Here is a 20,576-nt window from a genome sequence, read left to right as displayed (position 1 = left end):
CAGACCTTGCCTCTCAGAAGAGGTGTTCAATGCTGGACTATGGCACATTCCCATGCTCTTTAAATTCACTTATTGCAGGGAGAAAGACTGGAAGCTCTAAAGAAAAGTCCTGGCAGGTCTCGTTTACTTAGCCCAGGAGTTGGATGCAAAATGTCTGAATAATTTACAGCCTATGGGACACCAGGACACCTTTTTTATTTTTTGGGGGGGAGGGGGTGGGTAGGAGGGGTTTGAGGGGAGGAGAGTTGTTTTTAATAAATGAAATAAGTTTATTTTCTCCAACCTGAGAAAAGAGAGGCTTGTTTTGATGTTGGTTAAAATTAGAGTCAAACAGAAACAAAAATGGATCAAAACAGTTGCTCTATAGCTAAATAAATAAATAAACAAACAAAAATAAATATGAAAAAATGGAAAATGGCAATACCAGCTGGTCGGCATGCTGCTTTTGCAGGACGTCCCGTTTATAATCCTTTACGAATACCAAGCTGAGCTTGTCCTCAACCTCGGCCAGCCAGTTGAGCACTTCCACCTCATCCTCCCCAAAGAGCCTAGCGTTGGACAACGCCTGATCAAGCAGGGCTGCCTTCCGGCAGCACCGATCTTGAATCTCGCTGTACCGGGCCTGCAGCGAGTCTAGCTTCTCTGCCAGCAAGCCCTGTTCAGCTACGCAACTCAGGGAGGTGAGAGACTGCCCAAGACTGACTGCCTGATTCATGTCAGCCGCGCGACTCTCTATGTCTTCCTCTAGTGCCTGAAAATCCAGGGTGACAAAATGGACAACAGAAACAAATGATTGAAAATGGAATAAAATGGGGGAAAAAAACTAAAAGAATGAATTTAATTCATGATCAAACAAAGTAAAGACAAAACCCACCAAGAAGGGCACAAACTATAACAAATAAAAGGTTTAAGTTTGTTGCAAAGAGTAAAAGACACAACAGTTACATAGTTACATTATGGCCAGAAGCAAACAATGGGCCACCCATGTTGTGACTTCTCACGTTCTCTATTTCAAAAGCCTGTAACAGCTGCCCCCATCATCATGCAGACAGCTTTCTGCACATCTGTGTGTAACAATGGCCGACGTCTTCCATCGACAGTTTTGTGTTTGCTTGGGGACCATTTCCTACCTTGTGACGGGTGATCTGCTGCTGGATTTTAGCTGTCTGAGTACCAATGGGCTCAGAATTTGACAGTTTCTTCTCCGTCAAAGATAGCCAGTCTGAAATAGGCTCAGTGGTCTCATGGAATTGTTTAGCCAGAACCAGGATATCTTCCAGTTGTTTTTGCCTACATCAAGATAACCACAAAGCTGCTAATTAGGCGTTAGGTCTTTTGTTAAAAAAAAATCAGGAAAGTTAAGCAACTTAATGTTTGAGTGGCCACCTTAACCATAAAGATTTTATCGCACTATGAAGCTTTTAACATGCTGCAGTGACTAGAGGTCTGAGTGCAAGGAAGAGAAACACCTCTCTTCAGTCCAGGTGTAACATCTTGTCAGGCAAACAGAAATGGAAACACACACGTTCCCTAGAAACTGCAGAACAAGGCCCTTTTCACTGATGTTGTGTAAGGGGCCAAGACAACTCCCACTGAAGTCAATAAAAAAGGCTTCCGTTCTACACGATTAGATTTTCTGCCATCAACAGCACTGTCATAGAAATCTCCCGAAATGACAAGGGGTATTCCTAGAATCCTTGAATGTCAGGCTTGTAAGGTGCTGGTGAAAGGTTCCAGATTGACAGTCCTTGAGACCGCGGCCTATTGATTCAGCTGGAATTTCAAATACTGTAAACTGAGGTTGGCCCTTATGGGTGGCTCGACACATCATTATACTAACTAGACCATGCAGCAAACTGCATCTTGTAAATGAAATTTGTGCAGCAGAAAGGTGCAAACAAACAGTTCTCTGGAGCTCAAAGTCAAACTAGGAGGAATAAAAATAAACCCGCACCGCAAAGAGAATTAATTTCATTTAAGCATCTCCACAGCACTATAAAACTGTGCCATCTGTTTCACCCTCCCAACACACATTTTAGTTTGGCGTGTTTTCTGGTTGACACTTGCTGTTTCCAGGATAGTCCCGTAAAGGAATCTCACTGAACTTCCCAAGCGTTGCTATCTGATGATTACAAACAGCCCACAACAGCGTCCAGTGGATTAACACTGGCTGCAAACCCAAAGTGCTGTACTAGCAAGAACTATTCTAAAGATCTAATTAGCTGACTGCTGGATGGCCAACCAACGCACACTGAAAACAGTTTAAAAACACATGCACAAATGCTTCCGTCAGTCAGAAAGCAGCTTGTAAGTGTAGAGTGTAATACAAACAAATAATAATAAACTGGTCTTAGTCTAAAGTACCCAGGACAGTGAGCTCTGTAAACAACTCCAAAATACTGATCATTAATGGACATGGGAGAAATTGCCACTACACTTTGCCAATGCGTCAATAAGACGAGGAAACAGATCATTGCCAGACTGATAAGCAGTTTAAGGCAAACTCTGGGCCTTTTACATGACTTTACAATGAAGTAGGATATCCCAGCAAAATACAGATTCTAAGGCTGGAAGGGACCACTGTGATCATCTAGTCTAGAGCAGAAAAGAAATTCAGAAGCTTTCCAGCGACAATATGTTTCATGCTTGTCCTCCACCCTTAAACAGGCAGCCTATTCTACCAGATACATTGGTGGAAAGAACATGTTTCATGCTGGGCACAGAGGAATTTCTCCGCTTTCAAAGCTGAGACAAAATGAAGTCACTTCCTTCCCACTTCTCTTCCTTACCTGGCTGCTGCCTTGCCAAGCAGTCCTGCCCATCTATTTTCAAGACTCTCCAACTGGCAAACAATCTTCTCTCGGTCCGTTGGCTCGGCCGACTGCGCTATCCTTCCGCCCTCTGCCTGAATCATCTCGACAGTGGCCTTGCGATCATCCAAGAGACGCTGGAGCAGCTTTTACATAAACATTAAAACAAAGAGGGATAAAAGTTACCAAATTGAGTCAGCAGAGCTACTTCTGCCTCCAAACACACCAACCCTCTAATTGTGTCTGAAAACTATTAATAAACACTGGGCTGCATCCAAACCCAGCTGAGCAAAAACAACAACAACAAGATTTTTTTGCCCTCCCAAACTCAAAAGACCATAAAAATGCCTCTAACAAATCCAACACACTTGATTCAACAGAGAAACTTGAAACTTGCTCCCCAAACTGTAAACGTTATGTTTTAACGTTCGCTCGAATCTCCTATTAAAAAAAATCTCACTGTATGTGATGAAGTTTTGTGGTTTTTTAAACTTTGTTTTACCATTATTAACATTTATGAACGTTCCATATGTTAACAAGTCTTATTCATAACCTGTATGTGTTACCTAAAGATAGGGTGACCAGCTAGCAAGTGTGAAAAATCGGGACAAGGGATGGGGGGTAATAGGCGCCTATATAAGACAAAGCCCCGAAAATCGGGACTGCAGCCGGTCACCCTACCTAAAGACCAATTTGTGTTTGGCCAACCCTCTTCTCTGTTTTTTTATTTTGTTCAAATTCCAAAACGGAAACCAGACACTACAAAATCTCTTTGGTCCGGATATAAAATAGTTGTCAGCATGAGCAAAAACAAATGTGCTGTTGTTGAAGAAAAAGAAAGAGGCAGCTAATTTCAAGACAGTATGACAGCAAAATACTACTGGAGCTAGAGAGCCAGTCTGCCTGTCCTTCATACAACTCTCGTTATTAGCCTGTTAAGATGGCAGGCATGGGGAACAAGACCAGAACCTATACAGTATAATGGTAGAACGTGAGAAAGCCACAGCTGCAGAATGGCTGCCGTAAACTAGCAGAATTACATGAAATCACAGTTACCATTTCTATTTTTAAAATGATGGATTTTTATTGTTCGGCTACGAGCAGCGTACTGAGCTCGTGGCCTCTACATCCTTCCCTCCTGGATATGGTTTGGCGTTCACTATCTCCAGGTCACTTACCTTCTGCTCTTGGATCTGAGCTTTCACCACTTTGTATTCAGCAGAGGGAGGTTTCTGATTGGAGATGAGCTCCTCTGTGTCTACCAACCAGCTCAGCAATGGCTCCAAAGCATCCTGAAACTTCCCACAATGCAACAGGGCCTCTTGTAGCTGTGTGATTCTCTGTGCCACCTGCATTGTACATACACACACATCACTAGAGGCGCAGCGTCCTCAAGTTACACTAGGTGACAACAGAGCAACTGCTCACGGTCTTTGGCACTGTTACAGAATCAACGGCTCTGCTTCAACTCCAGATGTTGTTCCCTTTATGTCAGCTGGCTCACCTGAGCCAAGACAACGGCTTACTGCATCAAGCAACGAAGGCTCATCTCTCCAGCGGTGCTTACCTTTTTGTTGAGAGTGTTCCAGCGGGCGTTGATCTCCTCCATGTCATGTTCCAATCCCTGTACGTCGCAATTTTTTCCTGCACTCTGGATGAGTCCCTGACCCAGTCCGTTTACTTGTTGCAGTTTTACCTGAATGGGATCCACTTGCTCCTTCTGAAACATCTGAACAAGAAGGGGGAATTGATTTATAACCTTCAGTTCCCTTACGCAGCACCGCCTCATCTGCTAACGGATACACTTTAGACTACAATTCCCAACCTTCTCCAGAGAGCAAGCAGAACATTTTCCTTTCGCTTCTTCTGGTGCAGTTATTTATTTATTTTTTTAAAGGAGGTTTGTTTGTTAGTTTGTTTAAATCTTTCATCTGCCCATATCCAGTATAATCATAGGACTGGAAGGGACCTCGAGAGGCCATCTAGTCCAGTCCCCTGCACTCATGGCAGGACTAAGTATTATCTAGACCAGGGGTCTCAAACTCAAATGACCACGAGGGCCACATGAGGACTAGTACATTGGCCCGAGGGCCACACCACTGACCACCCACACCCCCGCTGCCCCAGCCCCACCCCTTCCGGGAGGCCCTGCCCCGCCTCTTCCCATCCCTTCCCTGCCCCCATTCCAACCCCTTCCCTGAAATCCCCACCCCAACTCCACCCCCTCCCTACCCCCAGGGGGTGCAGGAGGGGTGCGGGGTGTGGCAGGGGGCTCAGGGCAGGGGGTTCGGCTGCAGGAGCGATTTGGGGGGCAGGTCCAGCCCACCGCGCACCGGAGACAGGGCAGGCGCCCTGCCTGCCTGCCCTGCCCCTGCACCGCTCCGGGAAGCGGCTGGGACGGCGCGGGGGCAGGGCAGGCAGGCAGGGAGGGAGCCTGCCCTGCCCCCGGTGCGCACCGGGCCAGAGCCGCTCTAGGTAAATGCTGGGGTGGCCGCGGGGAGCTGATGGGCTGCAGAAAATAACCCTGCAGGCCGCATGTTTGAGACCCCTGATCTAGACCATCCCTGACAGGTGTTTGTCCAACCTGCTCTTAAAAGTCTCCAGTGACGAGCACTTCAAGTATCTACTGGTCTCAGGCATAGATTATGTCTCAGACGCAGCCATATAGTCTGTTAAATCTGTAAATCCCATGGAGAAGCCCCCCCTAGATAGCCAAGACCCAGTCACTTATGTGACTTATACCAAGACCCAGTCAGATGCTCAATAACAGAAATCAAAGCAAATCTTATCATGGCAGCGTTGAATTGGGATGGGCTCTACACTATATGAGTTTTGTCAAACGATCGAAACTTTAGACACTGGGAAACATACTGTATTTGTAAAGACCAAGGGAACAAGAGAAAGGCAATGGACGATTAATGTGTTAGCTGTTTATCTGAGATCATCCCACGTATTTGGCAGAATCCTAGTCTGCAAGTCCTGTGGGGAAAGCATTCCAACCAAAAAAGGGGTTTTGGAAATGAAGGAAGGAACCTTGCCGTTGGGAGGAAGAACAGCAGGGAAAATCCCGTTTTTCAAGAAGATAATGCCCTTATCAAAGACTCAAATCTCCTGTAATTAGCTGATGATAAGCCAGACCCTAGCAGTCTGTATTCATTTCCTTTCCTCCACAATAGTGTCATTCAGTCTCAATGAGACAAGGCAGCCAACCAAGGCCACACTGTGCAGGAAACGCTGGAACATGAAAGGCAAATTCTGAGCAAAATCCGAGAGGTAGAACCAGCTCTGCTTCAACATAATGAATAATACAAACCAAAACAGGGATGGATACATTGTTCAAACAGGGCCTTGGGCTGCTAGCTAGAACAGATCATAGGTCAAACGCTGACAAATAGAAGAACAGGAAAGATTAAAGTGCTCTTTCTGTACTCACAACCATCTCCCTCAGAAGGGAACAGGAGATAAATGCAGACAACCTCTCTTTCTTTTTCAAGTATGCTTGAAAAAAAACACCATGTACCCAAGGATATGGATATTGACAAAGTCTAAACATTCCATTTCAGATAGACTTGTGTCAAAAACTCCTGAGAAGCAAGCACTCGAGGAAGGTTTGGAAAAGGTCTCTGGTATCAGACAATTGCTTTATCTCCGAAGGGAAGAAAGTCAGTGACACGCTGCCTGTAAAGACAGCCTGCCTTCTGTTGCTTTGCCACATTTTCAAAGAAAAATCTTTTCCTCCCCAACTGAAGTTCAGCAGCTTGTCTACATTGTGGGACTATGCCAGGAATATTAACTCAAGAGTGCTGGAAGACACAGTCCAGAGCTATACGCTCGTGCAGAATTATTCTATGGTTATAAGAAGTGATGGTGACATGAAATAGCTAATTCTCCAAACACTTCTGTTACTGCTCTTATATGGAGCTGGCTGCCTTACATGAAAGGATCAGACTGATAAGTCAGGCATGCAAACATTTGACTGGAGCACTGTGCCTCTTCCAGTGTACTCTGACCTAAGCCTTTAATATAAAACTGGCCTTTTTTTTTTAACTAGAAGGTTTAAAACATTTTTTTTCCAAAGATCCAAATGCACAGCTCCTGACACCCAGCAATGAATAACTGCAAGGTGTGTACGCACAATCCAGAAACCAAAGCCCATTTCACGAGGATCATTTAAAACGCAATCACATGCATAATTGCATTAAGAGCGAATACTTCTAACACATTTATTCTTCAAAGCCAATATGCATACACAAGATTCCAGTGTTTTAATTCATTAAGCTTCACTGGGACTCAAATTTGAAACAAATATTTAACGGGCGATCTATCTTTTACATAGAAAAACATGATGAGTGAAGTTTCTGAAAAGCTGTATTTGGTTAACTGCATGGACTGACATTCTCGACTAAAGGCCCTGGATCTGTTCAGGTACCTCCCTCTCATTTTGAGAGCCACTTTCCAATGACTCTCTTTAAATTCTACTTTGTTCCTATCATGGATGACTGCATCCTGTGATCTCACTCCGCTTCTTAACCCTTTTATTGCCGAACACAAAACCAGCCATTATTTGGTGATTTCCTGTAGAAGTGCCAGCACTCCCTCAGAACAAACATTTCAAAGGGAACATATGAGGATACGTGTTGCAACTTTGGAAGTACTTTTTTGCTTCACGCCCCTGGTACGTTAGCCATAACTCAGCTGGTTAATGCTAAGATACTCAAGTTACAGGGCATTTTCCTGATGCAAACCTAAACCTATCAATGGCTCCAGGCATCACTGGTTCCAAAGGGTTAATAACTAGAAACATTTAATGTAAAATACAGTTCCAATGGAGAAGCAACAATGAAACTGAAGCAGTAAATCCCAGATAATAGCCACATGAAGTCAGTACCTTGATGTCTCTCTTTCTTTCCTAATTTACTGACTGGAACTTGGTTTGGCAGTGAAGGCTTCACTTGAAGCAAAAACTCAGTATAAACTGATTGCCCTCTCCTTGGGTTCCCCTCCATTTCAAAGCAGCTCTCTGATGCTGAGGTGGCTGTGGGGTTTTTAAATGGGTGGCATAGTGCAAAGGATGAAGAATTGCCGCTGAATCAGGTTTACGGGCTGGGCAATTGGCAATGTCTTCCCAAGGCTTGTTCTTCTAACCTACATGGCTGATCAATTAGGGTTCAGATATGGGAATACCATGCATTAAAAAAAACCTGATACTCTTTATAGCACTTTTAAAATTTTCTTAATACAAATGTTGTTAGTAAAATACTGAAAAGAATTACACTTATTTTTCTCCTGATATTTCAGAACCTCTTTGCCCCTTTCTCATTTAAGAAAACCTTAAATGAGTGCCTATTGTATAACATGTATGCATTGTTTTCACTCCATTTGCTTTACAAATTCTCTTTAGTAACAGAATTTTGTATTTGAAATGGTGCATCTAACTCCAGCAAGAAAAATCTTCCCGTAGCAATCTCTAATTTACTTTTGAGTAAGCATAATGTATTTGAATAAGTAAGTCACTTGAAAAGTTTAGGGAAAGAATTTTCATAATCTAACAATTGTCATAGTTTACCTCCCATGCTTGCAAAAAATACATATTTCCCACCCCCAAAGCATTGGCCTACAAAATTGAACTCTTTTTAATTGGGAAAAGACCTACCTCAAGGTTTATAATACAGAAAACTGATATGACAGAGGGGACAATCAGTGCAGTTTGTACCCCACAAAAAGTGTGAGCAAACTGTCAGCTAGGTAGGAGTCAGGACTTCTTCTCCCCACCCCCACAAACGAAGGGATTTCCTGTCTGACACACCCTGTGTAAGTAACTGAGTAACAAATACCTCATTATCTGGAACTAATCCATCTGTTACAGCAGGAGCCCCTTCCGCCACAAGAACTGTGATAGGAGGCCCTTCTGTGTCCATCACTGTGGTAGCCAACGCTTTCACTCCAGATGCTGTAGAAGACAGTTCTTTTGCTAGGAGGTGTAAGAGAGGAGAGGGGTCTTCCATTCCCAACGCAGCTGCAGGAAGCATCTGTGTGCTGTGCTCTGAGGCACATGATGCTCTGGGTGCCTGGCCAGAGGCAACAGGCTCCTCCAGCCCAGGTGATGCAGCCGCAAGCTCCTCCATGCTGAATGGCAAGGCCGTGGCCACCTCTTCCATCTCTTGGGGGCACGCAGCATGCTCCTTTGTGCTGGAAACTGCAGCAGCGTTAAGCTCTTCTGGTCTGGATGCTGCAAGGACGGGAAACCCTTCCATACCCGGAGTGTCAGTGGGAAGCTCCTCCATGCTGGATGGCTTGGCAATGGTAGCATGTTCCTCGGTATCTGGCAGTGCTAGTACAGGCTCCTCTGCGGCCTCGGTGACAGGCTCCTCCGCGGCTGGCAATGCTGTGGGGAGCGTCTCTGCGCTGTCTAGAATGCGGGGGGCAAGCTGCTCTATACTAAATGAAGCAGCAACGGCTGCAAGCTCCTCCTCAGCGGCGGCGACCATGGAAGGACGCTCCCCTGCGCCAGCACACGCGCGTTCCACGCAAACTGGAGAGCGAGTATTCCCACGTGCAAACTGTATACCAGCCACACAACTTATTAACTTATCTGCCCAGCTGGGTTCAAACAGCCAGGCCAGGTCTCCTGGTTCCCAGGTATCGGCCTCCCCTGTGGAAACATCCAGCATTACCTCTCCAACCATTCCTGGCACATCCTCCTGAACAACATGGGCACTTTGGAACTCTTCACCAGGAGTAATCCCTTCCACATGCAGCCGCTGACCCAGAGGCACTGTTTCTTCTGACTGCAGGTCCTCAGAAGACTCCACCCATGCCTCAGAGTCCTGCTCGGACATAGAATCACTTGGAAAAGTTGCTTGAGAAAAACAGTGAGTATCTAACCGTTCCACTCCATGAAGTTGGCCCTCCAATCGATCGCTCTCTCTGTCCAAGTCTGTGACTTCATCCTCAGAGGCCAGTTCTGAGACACCCCAGTTTGAGAATTCAGTCCTTTCAGACAGAGGGTGCTCCTTCTCTGCAGAACTATTAGCCCCCTCAGCACTGACCTCATCTTTCAGGCAGTAAAAATCCTGCTGGGAATGCAGTTCCTCCGTACTTGTGGCAGGAACTAATGGCTGACAGTGGAAGGAATTGCTTGAGGACGCTCTCCCTGTACACTCTTCAGAGGTCCTCTCTATTTTACCGTAGGTTTCCAATGAGGCTTGATCTTCTTGGGGCATTAACGAACCACCACTGGGATGGGGAAATGTTCCTTCACAACAGGGCATTTCAATTGTATTTGCCTCAGGAGACACTGTCGCTTCACAGCTCAGTATTGCTCCTACTACACAATCTTCCACTGGCTCTTGATCTGTCAGCAGGTCAGTTTCACATTCTTTAGCATCCTCTAAGTGACTTATTGGCAAGAGCTGCTGTGGCGATATTGTCTCCTCTGCAACCCTAGGACTGGAAACCCCCACTTCTTCAGAGTCTGTCTGGGTGACAGAGGAGGTTTCCTTTTCAGAGTAAGGCTCTGTAGTGGGTTCTATTGTACTCACCACCTGAGAGCTGTATGTGACATCAAAGTCCTCGAGATCTGACACAATAGCAGAGTCTGCAGCACTGACTTCAAAAGGAGCAGTCTGCTGACACTCTTCTGTTTCAGCCTCTGCAAGCTTTTCTGATGAGTCTGTTTGTGGGTCCAGCCCTTCTGAGCACATCCCAGAGACCGGGCCCTCTAGATCCACTGAAGCAGCTCCATCTCCTTCTTCACTCAAACACTGCTTTTCTAGTTCAAGGAACATCTGCACAGAATCTGTGTCAGAGAACTGCTCTGGGACAACAGGACTGACACCGTGCTCTGAATTTGGAGTGAAGTCCTCAGCTTCAAATTGAACTGTTATGTCTTCAGTATCACACACGTTAGCTGTAAAAGCGTAGTTTAAATCCTGGTATGTTTCCTGGGGAACAGAAGCTGAGCAATTGTCCTGCAGCTGTGAGTCATCACAGTGCACTGGGTGGTGAACTGGGTGGTTAGAGGTCCCCAGGATACCAGCAGAAGAGTCTGCTGTCTCTACTGTCACTGCTGTAGCAGATGATTGTTCCCTTTCTTCAGAAATATCTGCCAAGCAACAGTTCCTTTTCTCATCTGTCAATAGAACAGTCTTTCCTCCCTCTGACAGCATCTCCTCCTCCCACTCCTCCTCAGCCTCCATCATTATCCATCTCTCATCCTCTTCAAATCGCAGCTCTGACTCCGTTTTTTCTCTAAGGCTGGGGGTGATGAGAATATTCATTCCTGAATCCAGCATCTCTTCACTGAGGCAGGGAGATAGCTGTATAGTTTCTACAGTGCAGTCTGCTTGGGGCGATTCCAATGTTTCATGATGCCCATCACTAAGGCTTCCTTTAATAACATTTCTCCTTGCTCTTGGCCATGTTGCACTTGAGAGTTTCTGGTCCCGTGTGATAACCGTGGATGTTGCAGGTGTATCTTCTGGTTTCAGAAGGGGTTGGCATTCATCCTGGAAACAGTCATAGCAGTCTTCACTTAACTGTTTCGCCTCCTGAACTTCTGGAATGCCAGACGATTTGGAGACATGTTCCAAAGTTAGTGATTCTGACATCGGTTCCCTGTGGTCTGAATGTCCAGAGTTCTCAGCTAACACGGCACTTGACTCCCTTTTTTCTTGTAAAGAAGTATTTGATGCACCAGCTTCTGAGACCTCACTCAAGGAGGCCTCAATCCTTTCTGCAAATTCAGGGAAGTTTGGTGGCATAAAAGATTTCCACGATCTCCTGTTTACATTCTCTTTTCTTTCCGGGTTTGGCCTTCTTCTAGGTGGAGCTGGTGCTGACTTCGAGACATCACTGCTGAGTTTCAGTGCATCAAAAATTACTCTTTCGTCTAACTTTTTACTTTCCGGCGCCCTTGATTCAAAGACATTGGATGCTCCTAAAGTCCCATTGCTAGATATAGTACTGGCATCCACCTTATCTATGGTGCTTTTGGAAGGCTGATTAAGTTTAGATCCCTGATCAATTTGTTCATTTATTCTCATTGTATCATATATAGACCTCTGGGGGACATAGCAGTCCTCTATATACCCGTCCTCTTCCTCACCTTTCCCCAGGCAAGTGGGATTCTGCCGTAAACAGTCTGGCCTGCTTAGTGGCTTGCCCATACTTCCTTAATTCAGGAAGAAACAACCTTGTTAACTTTTTATCCACAACAAAAAGAAATGCATTCTGTGTCAGTTAAAATCCCTTTCGATTTTAGACTGTAATCCTAAAAAGAACTCGGACACTGAAATTTGTATTCCACAGAAGTCAAATGGCAATCCGCACAGAAGCAAATCTCCATTGTAGTAAGGCTCCCACAAAGTCGCATTCCATAGCCCCTCCCGTAATCCTGGTGGTCCCAAGCTGATAAACACATCTCTTAAAAAATCATTAGCCAAATAATTCCTTCTCGGGGTTGCTTTTAAGGTAAGGTTCCTTTCTCCTGGCAACTCTGTCAGCAAAAACCGTCCGAGTATGACAGCTTCTATTCAATAAATACTCCCAATCATTATTTCCGGCAGAAGCTGCAGATGAGTTTGAAGCTGTTCATTTAATACTGAGGGTGGCCTTCAAAAGCTTCCCCAGCCTCTTCATGTATCGCAGTTCAGGCGCCTAGATGCCTCTCATTTTCTTCCCAGCTCTAGTCCTGTAAAGTCCAGCTGGTCTGAATTAGCCTCTCCCTCCACAGCACGAGTGTTTTCATTTGAACTGAGCTTGGGAGCGGATATTCCTGCAAGTTTAAACACAGGAAGTTCTTCATTCAGGGCAAACTCAGGGTCTTCCTGTCTCAAAACCATGATGGCATTGCTGTTCCTTGTACCCAAGCGGGCCGATCAAGCCATAACGATCTGAATCAAAGAAAATGACCACCAAAAAAAAAAAAAAAAAAAAAAAAAAAAAACCAGCTTCTCGGTGAATGTACAGAGCAGATTCCTTCATGGGCAGCTTTTTTTTTTTTTAATAGCTTTAAAACGCACCAGACACGGAGAGAGGGGGTGGGCTCAGCAGATCTGCAAAGATTTCCCAAGTTCCCGACAGCAACGGAGGAATATTTGCGGGGGGGAAAGCGAGCAGCAGAGAGGCCAGCGGGACTAACTTTCCCAGGTCCTGCCGATTGCAGCCCATTGCTTTCCCCGTTTCCTCTCGGCTCCCGGAGAGACTCCCTTCGGTTTTGCCATGCTGCGTCCCCGGGGGGGGGCTCCCTGAAGAGGAATCCCAGCTGCAGAGCCGCACAATCCCCTCCAGTGTCCCAGCTCCGGGGAGAAGGGGGGGGGGGAAGCCGGGACTTTCTCCCCCCAACCCCGAATGCAGGTGGCCGCTTCGGAGAGGGGGTTGCGGGCAAGTCTCCAGGAAGTTAGTTCCCTTTCCTCCCTCTCGCCTTTTGTGTGGCTCAGCCCCGGCTGGTGCGGCGGCGGCGGCCGGGCTGCGAGCGGAAAGCGCCCCGCCTCCCCCTCGGCGAGTCCCCGGCCAGCGCTGCTCCTCGCCGCCGCTCCGTGGGATGCATGTCAAGCAGCCGCCGCTATTCTCCTCCTGCTGCTGCCGTGCCCAGCGCGGAGGCTGCAGCTGTCACGGGCCTTTGCGCACAAACTTCTTGCCGGGGGAACAAAAGGCTTCGCGGGAAGGCCGGGGCTCGCCGGCCGCCCCCACGCCGGCTCTCGGCTGGGGTTCAGGGAGCCATCCCCGCCCGCTGCCCGGGCAAAGCCGCGACCGCCCCCTCGGGACCCGGCCCCAGGCGCGGAGTCGGACCTGCCCGGTGCGCGGGGCTGGAGACGGCGCCGGGAGACCGAGGCTCCCAGCAAGCTGCCAACTCTGGAGAGGGGGTGGGGGGCTGGCGGGGACGGGAGGGCGGGGACCGGCGCGGTGGGAAGGGCAGCCCGGGAGAAGGGGAGGGGCGAAGAGACGGGCAGGGGCCGGGAGACAAGGGAGGGCGGCCCCGGCGCGCCCCGGGCACGGGCAGGAGGGCGGCCCCGGCGCGCCCCGGGCATGGAGCGGGGGCGGAACCTTGCGCCTCCGCGGGGAAGAAAGAAACGCGGCTCAGCGGCTCGAGCGAGGCACACCCTCCCCGCGGGGCTGGGGGTGAAGCTGCGGCCGCCCGCCTCCGCTCCTCACGGCTCCCGGGGCCACCGTGGGCTGAAGGAAACGCGAGGCCGGGGGGGGGGCAAAGCGACACGGCGGGTTTCGCGCCGGCTCCCGCGGGCTGGGGGGGGGGATGCCAGGCGCTGCGCTGCGCTTCCCTTCCCCCTGCCTTGTCTCGGGTAGCTCCTCCTCTCGGGGGGAGGGGGCAGAGTGCAAATCCCCCGACAAAGAGAAGCAACGCCCTGTCTCCCTGCCTGTGGCTGGGCTCGGGTAGCCCCCCGTGCCCGGCACCGTGCGCCCTGCCCGCCGCTCTCCCCCTCCGGCAAGGTGTCCTGCAAAGAGCTGCACCAGGAGGGGGACAGGGCGGGGGAGGATGGCTTGCTACCCGTTGTGACTGCCATGAAACCCGAGCACGGAGCCACCCGTCAGTGTAAACGCGCGGGGTTACATTCGCCCGGCTGCAGGAGTCTCCCGCACATCCTCCGGGTGCAGCCAACACCTCCCGGGACCACCGCTCGCCGTCCCGGCCTCGGGGATTCCCTGGCTTGCCCCTAGCTGCTGAGCTTCTTTGCACCATTGCTTAGGAACGCCTCCTACACGCACCAGGCAAGCACTGGAAACAACAGACAGACAGACAGACACACAGTGCTGCACAGAACTGCCCTGGGGAGCTAGGTGAGGTGCCCCACTAGGTCTTCTCTAGTTCTACTTCCAGCATTGTCATGCTCTCCAGGGTCACACTCAGCCCGAGGGGGGTTCGTTCTCCTTTGATGGTAAGGTTCGCAACACACTTTGTTGCAGCCGGGGGAAAGGATCCCTGGTCCAAGTAAATCTGTTGTACCCAGAGGTCCCTGCCATCTTCCCCCCGCCCAGACCATTTTAAGGTTTTAATTGGGGACCGCATGGAGTTTTGCAGAAGAGGACCACAGGGTATATAATACTCTCACAGACTCCCTCCATAGTTTATTACAAGATGCCACTGGGGAATCTTGCAACCTAACTGTTCAATAAACTGCGGTGATATCTTGGCACAACATCCCAGAACCCACTTTTTGTTGACTGACATGCATTAAAAAAAATTCTATGAGCACATCTTCATTAACAACAAGAGACTAATCCGACTATATACTTCCCCATACTTATTTTATTAGTCACTTTAATATAAAGTCATAGTCATATTTTCATTTCAAGTTACCCTAAAACTGCATTCCTTTCCCAGCACTATTAGCTCTCATTCCAAAAACCTGGGAAGTTTGTCAGAAATGGGTTTAGGCTGCTTAATCCTAAAAGAAATAATGACACCATATGTTTTACCATTCTTTTTTCTCTTGAGACTATGGATTCCTGCTCTGGAGATCCACTGCTCCACAACCTTTGCATCACATGTTGACCACACTCTCCCTCTGTTCTTTTTCATTTTCGATTTAAAATGGTTAAATGGGGCAAATTTAAAAAGTCCTCTGGGGGGCTGGAAGAGGGAGGTACGCTGAATATGTGACTCACTAAGGAGGGGGCTGCTAAGAGCCATGGCAGGCTTTGAGAGAAAAGAGGAGGGTTCTGAAAAAGCTTCAGCACAGCTCCCAGTAACATCCAACAACCCAGCCAAGGCCTGACAACCCCACAAGACACACGTCCTCCTGGGTTTTATGGATGACTTAGAAAATGGCCTAGAAATTAGAACACAACAATACTAACAACAGGGGGCGGAGGGATACCAATGCTACTAAATTATATTTTATATAGGTCTATTGCCATCTACTTACTTACTCCCATCACCATGGTATCAGAGCTTCACAAACATTCACATACTCATAATGGCCTGCTGAGCAATCTCCATTTTACAGAGGAGAAACTGAAGCAAACATTTTCAGAATTTCTGCACACCCACTAACAACCGAGATCAGACAGAGCTGCAGGTGTCCCGCTGACAACATCTAGACTTGCCCAAAGTCAAAGAGAGAGCTTGTGGCAGAGTTGTGAGTTGAACTCAGATCTCCAACCCCTGTGCTTTAAACGCACCTCCATCTTTCCACATTAACTGAGCAAGTCCACCCCCTCTTTTTGAGCAGACCCACATGTCTAACACTTGTCCTCGTCTCACAAGCAAAAGTCTATAAACAATCCGTAGCGTGAAGGCTAAATTACAATGAACACCAACTGCATAAAACATCCTATACAACCATCCTTAAGAGCTTGTTCTCCTTCTGAAAAATGAAAACACATTTTCCAAGGGTAACTTTTCCACATTTATGAACATCAAAAACTTGTTAAATTTCCTATACTGTCCAGTTGAGTTGGGTAGAGATGAAAGAAGCCTTTGGGGAAAAAACATTATTTCCATTAATAAAATAGGTATCATTCTGAGAAGAGGGGGAACGAGACCTGACAGCCAAATCATGCCTGAGCCACGTTCAGCAAGACACCCTACTAATATGGATGTAGTTGGCAATCTGAATTAATCACCTGAGAGCTCCTTTAAGTAGCAGAATCTAACCTAGGCTGCACAGTTCACTGAAATATATCAACCCTCCGACATAGGCCTCCAGAGTATTAATATGGTTGGCACACATCTTGTACTCAGCTTGGTCTGCCAGTATTTTCTCTCTCTCTCACACACACACATTCCAAGACCGGTCTAGCCCATCTCTGGCTCTGTGTGTAAGCACAGATTTTACAGTTAGGGGAGAGCAGGAGTTTAATGGTTTACTTTAATAATTCAACACAGCTGAAACAACACAAGAAAGGCCGGCCCCACCGTTTCACCAATAAACCCACTTTCCCGCCCCCCACCCCCCCCACCTTCACTGTGCAAACTCTCTCTGAGTGGGACTGTTAAATACTTTAGGGCCCCTTCTGCAGGAGGAATTCCAGGAATCCAGGCTGGGGGTGCTGAGGGTTTTTGTTCCATTATAAAGAATGATCTCGATGTGGAACTGCCAGCTTCAGAGCCAGAAATTCTTTTCCTATTTCCTCACCAAGTCACGTGCGGAGAGCAGGTCAGTTATCCTCCATCACATCCCCTATCTCTAAGACCATTAAAAAACCAGATGGTTATTAAAGCAGATGCAGCCGACTACAAACCCACGGTACTGGGCTTTCAACGGAGGTTTGGGCTCAAACATTATCAGGTCCTCAAAAGTCATAATCAGACTGCTCACGAAAAGACTCTAAAGCAAGGTTTGACAGGTTACTGGGTGTCATACAGTTGAGAGCAGTCCTGGGGTTGAAGAGTCCTAACTGAGAGCCACGCAGCAGTTCCTAACTCAAATGGCCCTCCTCCAATTTTATACTTGCTATGTGGTGTGTGAAGGGAGGGAGCCTATGGTCTTCTGTCTGAATTTTTGTCCTTTCAGATTTCTCTCAATGGTTTTGGTATGTGGAGGCTTGCCAGGAGCAATCTCTGTTACTGAAATAAACATCTGATAGAGCTTCCAGACTCTACCCCACAGCTCAAAAAAAAAAAAAAAGGGGGGGGGGGAGCGGGGTGTTCATTTCACAGCTAGCTGGGACCTACAGCCTGGTTTTTAAAGAAAATGTAGCAGGGATGGACTGGGATGAACCTGAAATGTGATGTTGGTTTAATTCTCAAATCTGCTTTTATCTGCCCCATTAGGAACACACATCTTAGCCAATTACAAAATCAGTTCCCAGTCAGCAGGTGAACAAGAAGTATGTTCTTTGTGAATTCCTAGAGAGGAATGAGATGCCAACTCTCCCTTCAGTAACGCTGCTCTCAAAAGAAGAGCCAGCTGGGGCATATTAGCCCTCTTCTGCCAGCTCCCTGCGAAAAAGCCCAAAGGACATTACCCAACCCTACCCAAAGTCATAACAACTCTTGGTATGCCTGTACACAGCGCTGATATACAGAGCAATGCCAATGCTCAGGCACTGATCAGTAGCTAAGAATTTATGTTACAGGTTTGCTTTATTCTTAATTCTTCTCAAAAATTCTTGTCCTCCCCTTCAAGACCCTTTGCAACCAAGCTTCCAGCTACATGTCTGCCCATTTTCTCTTCCTCTCCTCACTCAGGATATTCCTCCCAATCTTCTCTTCATTGCTACTTTTCTCTCCTCCTCCTCTCATTCGACCTGTCCCCTGGGTTTGGATCAGTCTCACACTTCCTTCCCACCAAGTGTTCCCTTTTTCTTTCAAATCCCTCAAAGTCTATTCTATTTTTTAAATTATGTATGTTATGGTAGATATCTGGGAGCACCCAAGATGAGCAAGGTGCTGTAAAGACATACAGAAGACGGCCCCCTGCTCTGAATTACCGCTTTTTCCTTACTGCTGAGCCCTCTTCCCAATTTTCCCTACCCACGTTGCTCTGTGCTTTGTCTAGTTTTTTATTAAATTGCAATGCTCTCTCGATATTCTGTGAAGCATCATGCATGCTGGCAGTGCTGTATAATGTTAATTTCCTACTAATAAATGATCTCTGCTAAAATTCATTCTGAGGGTTGTTTCAGACTTACCGAGAAACAGCTGTGTTTAAAAAAAAGCTTTGCCAAGAGACTCGTCTGAAGTGGGAGCACCTGCTTTTGGAACTTGAGGTCTGTGGTTCTCCAACCTTTCTAACACAGACTGCATTTTTCAGACAGTGATTGTCTCATGGACCACCTACCTTCTCGTTCACAATTGCATAAAATCCCTCTGGCAACTACAGAAATTGCTTATGTGGAAAAGTAACATTAGGAAGACATTTAATATATTTTTAGCTGTCTTTTAATGTAATTTAGCAGCTGGAAATAAAGAGTGCATCATATGACCAGCTAGCTTGCTGCAGACCCCCAAGTTGGCTACCTATCAGCTTGTGACTGTCTGATCCAATGAGCCCGGAGTGCAGAGCAGGGTGATGACTGGATTAACTGAGGGAGAGGAATGAGCCAATGGATAGAGGATGGTCCAGTAGTCAGGGAACTAGCAGGGTATTTGGGAAACTTGGATTACATCCCCTTCTGTGCCACAGACTTACCATGTGACCCTGGGCAAGTTATCTAGCCTCTCTGTGCCTCAGTTCCCCATGTGTGCAATGGGGATAATAGCATTGCCCTACCTCCCAGGGATGTGGTGAAGGTACACACCTTACAGATTGTGAAAGGCACTCGGATACTACATTGATGGGGCCCCATAAGCGGGGGGGGGGGGGGCAGAGGGGGAGAGAGAGAGGGGAAACAGCATTCCTAGTAAAGCCACCAGGCCTGGAAAGAGGGATACAGGTTCAGAGAGGCAGGGAGGAAAGCAAAGTCAGGAGACCAAAATGCAAGTCTCCCTCCGGGATTGTGCAAACTTCCCATAACCTTCTTCCTGGAACTTGGCACTCTGTTGTTTTGATATGCTTCATCTTTTTGTGGGTCTTATCCTGTCCCCGATGGACAGACTTCATTCTGGAAATTTAGCAGCAAGAAATCTGGCCCCAAACCTGCAGTGGAGAATGCAAGTGCAATTCCTCCCGCAGGTATTGGTAGCTGCACAACACTTGTGCGTGATGTTTGGGAAGAGCTGTGGTCCCAGGAAAAAAGGGGTGTATAAATGACTTACACTATTCCCAACTTTACCCTAAGCTGCCGCTCTAGGTGTTGACAGGATTTTTATGGTGGGGGTTTTTTTTTTTGGCTTCCTCACACCCCTCCCCCAGACCAAAATCCTAGGGGATTTAGTTATCTCTACTCCCTTGCTGCCTCTTTCCTCCTAGATTCACTGGTTTCCCCAAATCTTGGAAATTGACACTTGTGTGTTGCAAGGTTAGCAGCACTGTGTGGTTAAACCCCATGTTGTAGACAAAAGCTGTGGGGATAATCCTATCCAACTGTGCTGTGGTGGTGGTTCTTTTATCCACTTGGCTTACAGCTGACTTCAAACTGATTTCATGTCGGACCTCAGCCAGCATACAATCCCACTCTTCAAATCAGAAAAGCTGGTTCCATTTATAAAGCAGGGAGATGGTCCCACCAAAGCACCTATGCTAGAATGTACATCCCCCTGAGAATACAGCCTCCGACAGCTCTACATTCCCCACAAAAGTTTGCAAGTTCCATTTTAACTATTTATTTGCATGGCAGCTAACAAGGATCTCGCTAAATTCTTCTTTTTTTAAAAAACAATAAAGCCTATAGCCTACATACTATAGCAGCGATTAACACAGCTTTACACAACCTAATGTGCCAAATACCATGGCACTTCTATGCTTAATCGTTGTGAGAACTGGCACTCCCACAATGCACTATTAATCTTCCACCCACAGAAGGAGGTGGAAGACACCCTGAAACAGGCGTAAGAATAAGCCTATTTCAGATGGTAGGTTCAAGGTAAAAATCCACCTGCTGGAATGGTATGTCTTGATGGCTGGGAGGGTGCTTATTTTTATAAAAACTTGCCAACTGCCATTTTTTTATATAACAATTGCCCAGTTCCCCACAAAATCTCCTGCTCTGCTCACAGGGGATCTCTTTGTTCCAAAGAGCATACGCTGCATATAGGACTGAACAGAGATTTTAGTCTGTCTGATAAAACAACAACGAGACCTCTTCACTATAAACAACTCCCTGCTCCCAGCTGCTGACAGGGCCCATGCCATTCTCTAACACGCCCTGCAGGAAACCGCCCAAGCTAAACAGCTGATTGATTGTCACAGCAGGAGAGGCACG

At 47.2% G+C, this 20,576-nt stretch overlaps 1 protein-coding gene across 15 annotated transcripts in view; it reads right to left on the bottom strand.

Moving 5' to 3' along the window:
- The window catches only part of MACF1 (microtubule actin crosslinking factor 1), a 253,775-nt gene that overhangs the window by 44,554 nt on the left and 188,645 nt on the right, over positions 1–20,576 (bottom strand). For 10 of the 15 annotated variants that reach the window (XM_074934503.1, XM_074934500.1, XM_074934501.1 and 7 more), the window contains 5 exons: positions 4,378–4,539; positions 3,989–4,159; positions 2,790–2,956; positions 1,131–1,290; positions 425–751 (listed from right to left, as the gene is read on the bottom strand). In XM_074934503.1, coding sequence (XP_074790604.1) covers positions 425–751; positions 1,131–1,290; positions 2,790–2,956; positions 3,989–4,159; positions 4,378–4,539 — 987 coding nt within the window. The remainder of the gene's footprint in view (positions 1–424; positions 752–1,130; positions 1,291–2,789; positions 2,957–3,988; positions 4,160–4,377; positions 4,540–20,576) is intronic. The other 5 variants (XM_074934502.1, XM_074934505.1, XM_074934499.1 and 2 more) reach the window with 1 other exon arrangement.

The sequence above is a fragment of the Natator depressus genome, chromosome 19, assembly GCF_965152275.1.
Source record: "Natator depressus isolate rNatDep1 chromosome 19, rNatDep2.hap1, whole genome shotgun sequence".
Taxonomy (NCBI): domain Eukaryota; kingdom Metazoa; phylum Chordata; order Testudines; family Cheloniidae; genus Natator; species Natator depressus.
Note: the sequence above shows the minus strand (reverse complement) of the source record. Positions and strands in the feature narration are given on the sequence as shown.